This window comes from Micropterus dolomieu, linkage group LG18, assembly GCF_021292245.1.
Source record: "Micropterus dolomieu isolate WLL.071019.BEF.003 ecotype Adirondacks linkage group LG18, ASM2129224v1, whole genome shotgun sequence".
Taxonomy (NCBI): Eukaryota; Metazoa; Chordata; class Actinopteri; order Centrarchiformes; family Centrarchidae; genus Micropterus; species Micropterus dolomieu.
The window spans coordinates 13,957,662-13,964,511 of NC_060167.1; the positions used below are offsets into that span (position 1 = coordinate 13,957,662).

General features: G+C 38.3%; 1 protein-coding gene across 7 annotated transcripts in view; it reads right to left on the reverse strand.

The window, feature by feature from the left end:
• The window catches only part of LOC123987544 (cadherin-22-like), a 289,311-nt gene that overhangs the window by 47,770 nt on the left and 234,691 nt on the right, over positions 1 to 6,850 (reverse strand). For all 7 annotated transcript variants that reach the window (XM_046076538.1, XM_046076535.1, XM_046076534.1 and 4 more), the window contains one exon: positions 5,578 to 5,697. In XM_046076538.1, coding sequence (XP_045932494.1) covers positions 5,578 to 5,697 — 120 coding nt within the window. The remainder of the gene's footprint in view (positions 1 to 5,577; positions 5,698 to 6,850) is intronic.

Here is a 6,850-nt window from a genome sequence, read left to right on the forward strand (position 1 = left end):
ACATTCCATAAGCTTTCATTGTTATGCAGATGATACTCAGTTATATCTATCGATCAAGCCAGATGAAACTCATCAGTTAGCTAAACTTCAAATGTGCCTTCAGGATGTTAAAACCTGGATGAGCTGTAATTTTCTTGTGTTATTTTCTGTAAGTTATTGCTCTGGGGCCTAAGCACCTCCGTGACGCATTATCTAAAGATATAGTTTCCCTTGATGGCATCACCCTGGCCTCCAGCACCACTGTGAGGAATCTTGGAGTTATCTTTGATCAGGACATGTCGTTTAAGTCTCACATTAAGCAAATTTCAAGGACCGCCTTTTTTCACCTACGTAATATTGCGAAAATCAGGAACATCCTGTCTAAAAATAATGCAGAAAAACTAGTCCATGCATTTGTTACTTCTAGGCTGGATTACTGCAATTCCTTATTATCAGGCTGCTCGAAAAAGTCCATTAAGACTCTTCAGCTGATCCACAATGCTGCAGCTTGTGTTCTGACAGGAACCAGGAAAAGAGATCATATTTCTCCTGTTTTAGCTTCTTTGCATTGGCTTCCAGTAAAATCCAGAATAGAATTTAAAATCTTTCTTCTTACCTACAAAGCTCTTAATGGTCAGGCACCATCTTATCTTAAAGAGCTCATAGTACCTTACTACCCCACCAGAGCACTGCGCTCCCAGAATGCAGGGTTACTTGTGGTTCCTAGAGTCTCCAAAAGTAGACTAGGAGCCAGAGCGTTCAGCTATCAAGCTCCTCTCCTGTGGAACCAACGGCTCCCCGAGTAAAATCAGCTGATGAAAGAATGAATGAAAGCGCTGCTGTGCTAAAGAAAATCGTTGGATTGATATTATGGAATGCAGTGATCGATCGGTGACGAGTGATGTGACTTGCAAATAAAATGTATGCAGTAGTGTTAAAGGAAATAACAGAAAGTCTAAAACTGAGCTGCACTTTTGATATGAGTTACATCATTTAAATTTCTCTGAAACATTTAGCCTAATAAATCGAAAGACACCATGATCATATTCTGGATTATCCAATAACGAATTCAGAATCAGAATCAATAAATATAAATGCAGATAATATAAGCATTGTGCCAGTAGAAATTATCCTGTGCCTCTGAGCAGGACATATAGCAACCTATAAAAATCTTGTGCAGGTGTTTGTTAAACAGGTAACAGGTAAGACTTTATTAGTATCAACACAGTGCACATGTACAGACAAAAACTCCATCAAAAGTCTCCACAGCTGTTAGAGCCGGCTGAAAGCTGATTCAGCTGCAATGGATGTCGCTTCAAGTGACGCTTCAGAGGAAAGGACATCTCATGTCTCTAAAAACATATTTCCTCCTTCCTTCTCTCCTGGCTTGGTTTCCTTGCGTCTCTTCCTTCCGAGCATCCCCGGTGGGTGGGACTAAGATGCAAAAGACGCAAGTGAGGGAAACGTGGATGCAATTAAGAGACTTGAGAAGCACCCAATGAATGCTAGGAGAAGAATCAGCTGAGCTGTTAGCTGATGTGCTGGGATTGCGAGAGGAGCTTGACTTGTTGCCTGCCTGAACCAACGCTATGCTTGATATTTGGTACTTTGAAGAGCTAAGAGTTTGGTCTCTCATTTTTTGTTTCACATACGCTCTCACAATCTAGCACATGGTCCTTCTTGGTTGGTGCATCACTTCCTTATTAGTCCAGTGGCAGCAACATTAGCAGCTGCAGTAGTAATGTAATTCCACTTTACCCCTTGGGATTTTCCACATCAGAATTTATTGATGCATTTCCTGGGCTTAGTGTGCTGTCTCACTCCCAAAGGTTTGCATTGTTGGGTACACAACTCACTGATTCCAGTCACATTAGCCCTGAGCCATTTTTTGACTAGCCAAAATACAGTACATGCATGGAGTTAAGGGGGGAGGCAGATAACATGCTCCTCTTTCATCAACTAAAAGCCAGAGGGGATGCATCTAAATTAGGCCTGTCAAAAGTGAAGTCCCACTCTGCAACAAGTATACCGTATCCAACATCATGGTAAAGACCATATGTAAATGAGTCCACATGGTTATATTTTTATGAATGCAGTCAGTTAAGTGGTCCATATTCCAATGCATGTCACGTAGCCTTAACATTAAGCAATTTAACTGAGCAATAGGGCCGTGTACACCAACTGTGAAGTAGTTTCTCAGCATGGTAATGCATTATATGCATTAATCTAAAATAAATGATGTTCAAATAATTTTTTTACTCACATCAATTGCATTTCTCTTTTCATCTCGCTGGGCAATGGAAATGGAAATCTACTGTAATTCTACTGTGTCCCTATGAAACAAGCTATCAATTGGCCTCCATGGCTAGTATAAGAGTTGAAAAGAAGTAGTTTTGTCAGGCTAAGTTATCAGCTTGCCTTTTGCACCTACTCCACTCTAGTGCCATTTCCTCTGCCACTGTGTGTGTGCACTGTCAGTAGCAGATGATCTATACATACTGCTGCACTCACATTTTCACGGGAGGTGCTGTTGCTGTTAACATAACCAGGAAACACACATCTCTATGTCTAGACTTCAACCACTGCATTCAAATACAGAACCCGTGTTGTGATTTTTTTTGTACTTGTTTGTTGTTCTTTTTGCTTGAAATATATAGAAGCTTCCATTGTCGCCCGTGTGCTTTGGAAGGAGGCAGAAGAGAGAATAATTGGCTCAGTGTTAGCGCGGACCAAAAAGCCAGTCATAAACATGGAACAACGCACGTCTTCACAACTGTTCTCCCATTTCGAGAAGTACACAGCACTTGTAGAAGCTGCATTAATATAACTGCAGAGGTTTTAGTCGGTGCATGTGGGAACACACACTGGCACAAAATGTATTCAGAGGCTCTAAATGCAGACTCTATGTCGCTGTTTACTGCAATGCATATTGTGTGTGATGTATATTGCTATCAAGTATATTCATTATTTTGTAATATTTAATTTCTTTCAGATTTATTAAAATATTGTGAATCAAATCTCTTTACATTAACCTAAGGTTATTGTAGATCACAGATGGATTTTTATCTCAATACATTTTTCATAAACCACTGAAGTAAAGTCAACTGCTATATTCCTGAATTAAATATGTAGGTGTATATTTATGTTTTTGTCTATTGTTTAATTATAACAGTGATATAATAATATCAATAGCAAAATAGGATTTAAAATATGTGAAAAAATGATTATGTTTTAGTAGGTACTGCATGTTAAAATTATAGTTTCGTATTTTTCTATGTAACAATGAAATCATGATCTACTTTCAAATACAAAAACACCTACAGACAATTTCAGCATGGTCAAAACGACAGACACAACACAGTGACTTGCTGTTGAGTTTGTTGTCAGGATGAGCGAGAGTGATATTAATGAGGCAGATTTTACAGCTGTTCTGTCTCCTCTTCATTTTGACCTTCTTGACTCGCACCTATTAGGCTGGCATGTCTGCCTACAAAATGGGGAAAAGGAGTGGGTGGAATTGGGGTTGTGAGACAGAAGCTGGAATGAACCATCCAGTCTCCTGGCTAGTCCCACCAAGGTAGAGCCATTTATCATCCACACTCTCAGGTTGACCAAATCAAAGTGGTGGAGACCAAAAAAGGAATCATTAAAACTTTAATGTTTTTCCCTGGAGAGGCATTCGAAGGCAACACCAATGTTAAGCTACTTTTGAGAGACTGTGGGTCAGGCCATGTCATTTCTACCAGCCTCAGATGGGGAATAGGGATAGCTGGGGTAGCGGATATGCTGTACTGTGCTAAACAACCAGTGCATTTGTCTGATGTACACCAGCAGAGTCTAAAAAATCAATTACACTGGTGGGAACAATAAAGCCAGTTAGGAAAAATACATGTAATTTATATGCTCTGTGTTTGTATGTATATGTAATTATATATGTGTATATATGTCTTTGGGGGTTGCATTGAACGTTCAGGTAATATGTGCTATGATTACGTTGACTGTTTCTTACTTGTTATAGAAAATAAGTTCTTCAGGGTTAGTTTTAAATGTGCAGGCACATGTACACATAGACATCAAAAGGGACTTGAGAACCTGCCCTTTTCGTTCGTTTCTTTTTTTATAATAATGAATTCTAAAGCAGTGTATTTCCCACTTTTAATTTAAATGTACTGCTATTTACACAAAATGTAATAACATGTGGTTTGCAATCACTAAACAAATTATGTATTTTTTACCAGCAGTATTCCCCTTACACAGTAGCAATAAAATATTTTTTGTAAATATCAACTTAAACATTAATGTAATCAAATCAAATATCAAACCAAAGCTATTTGCCACTGCCAAGGCATTACCTTTTATCTAGCTTGTTAAAACAAGTTAAGAGTCCAGAGTCACGAATATAACATCATAACAGGCACCTTCTGTGCAGCAGGTTAACATATATAAATCTGTTTTCTTGTTGTTTTTTTTTGAACAGGTATCAGCAGAAACATTTTTCTTTTATCAGGGAGCAGCATAAACAGTCTATGTTCAGTAGCAAGTGCCTCTGTTAGAGTGAGGTGAAGTGCTTGCCTCACGTACATGCCTGCCTGCTGCCGAAGTTGAATTGTCTTGAACTTTTTGTACGCAATGCGCAGCACAAATCATTTGAAGAGAGACTGATCCTCGCTTTTTGAGTTTCCAGAATCTATTACTGTTTCCTAAATAGGACAACAACAGGAAGGAATTCGCATGGCAGAGCATCCCCGCAAAACTAGATGAAGGCCTATCAGGTAAAGTTATGTAGCCTATAATTTTAACTTAAGTTAAATAGGCTACAGCTATGTAGCGCACAGAAGCCATGCCATGGTTACTATCAATAGTAAAATATTAATAATGATAGTAATGTATTTGATTAATACTTTAATGTATTGAGGCAATTCAGTGTTTTGTTGCTTGGCTGTGGGGAGCTGAAGGTTATCTCGCAAGTGAAACAAAAAGTATTTAAACAATTAATGTAATTAACCTCCTTGGTGCGGTCATTTAATATACTTGAAACTAGTAGCATAGATAACATGCACATTGTGGCATAGATTTCTTTGCTGTTGCCTGCTCTTGTGATAAACCTAGTGAAAACTGAAGAAGACCGTGACATGAACTGATTATTTTGTAGAACTCTGATGAGAATGAAACAATTGCATGAGTGTGAGGGAACTAAAATAAATTGGTTAGGAATTCAAAGTTGTGTTATTATTTTTAACATTTTGTTGTAAAAAAAATATTATAAATAAATAAATATTTGAGAGAAATCCCCCAAAATGTCTGTGCACATCACTGTAAATGTGGCACCACTAAAAACTGTTGAGCCAAACAATTTATGCCATATGGTATTTTGAGTGTTTGCTACAAGAAGCCAGTAGTTATTGGCTAAAAAATTATAAAGTGGCTTATTGTTGGCCAATTGATTTTATGTTTTTGGCCACATATTTTGATTGATCTGGGAATTATAGTCCCTGGGCTGAAATTGCTTAAGGTATGAAGGAGCACAAGAAAACCTTACCAGAAAAAAATAAAAAGCAGGTGTAGGGAGTGCTGATGTGTGGTCTTTATCATTCTTACCTGTGTGTCTGTCAACAGTGAAAAACTTTTCTCCATCCAGTACACTGTACACCACTCTGGCACTGCTGCCGTATGTAGGGTCATCAGCATCTGATGCAGTAACCTTCATAACGGATGTTCCTGTTGAAAAGAGACATAATAATCAACAACATAATCTCAAAAAAGGGAATAAAAAATTTTGAGCCAGAAGGCCAATTGGAAAACTTTGGACAAGTGCTAGAATTGAGTTAAGCTAGTGTATAATGTAGAGAGAATGGCAGATGTAGGGATATGAGTGTTTTCTTTGCTTGTATGTGTGTAAAACACTGGTACCTCTATATTTATGAGGACCAATATGAGTTTCAGACCTTGAGAGTGTGGACATTTGTTCAAAAGTAGGAAATCTATTTGTGTACACACCTGTGTACGTTTTGCTGTGATTATACTTGGTGGAGGGAGGTTAATGCATTTGTGTATCACAGCACCAGGTACTTATTTCATTTCTATGCACATAATTTTCCCAACAAATTTTTTGATGTTTCAAATTACCTTTTCACTACACCAGTGCTCGGAGTTGTTTTGCCTCTCATTGGCACAGAAGTTGTGCTCAGAGATGAAAGGAAACATGGAGTCATAAAGTCAACATCATATCTTCAAAGGCTGTTAGAAGCTCAGGAAATCTACAACAAACAATTACTCATGATTACTGGCACTTAGGCAGAGAATAGTTATTTCTACACGAAACCTTAAAATTTGTATTTGTGGAGCAACATTGTTTAAGTTATTATTTCCCACTCAGTGTAGTATATTTGTCAACAGTGTGCATACACAAGCCTCTGTCAGCATGGCGCATTTCTCTATTTAGTCACACAGTTTAGTTAAAGCTCAGCCTAAAGCCTCTAAAACTTTAAGGTTCTTCATTTTTAGGTTAAGAAACAACCAAATGCTTGTCTTTTAGCATGTGAGCATATATTTATATTTTTTCTTTCTTTCTATAAATAATTTCATTTAAAAGAAAAGGAAAGGGAGACGTTCCTAGGCGCATATAGGTCCTCAAGGACAAGGAGTCAGTCTTTGTCTTTATCCCTCTGGACAATGCTATGGGTAATTACTGACAGCTGGTGTTGTCCACCAAAGGTCATCGCTGCAGCCTTTCTCAGAGCCCTGTCATGCTACTGTCCAGCCACATAATGGTCGTATGCTAATGATGCTAATTAGTGGGAAGTGTCAGAGCACTGTTTGTTTCCTGTCATCCATCAGCAGTCCTAAAGGGGGGGGGGGGGGGGGGGGGGAA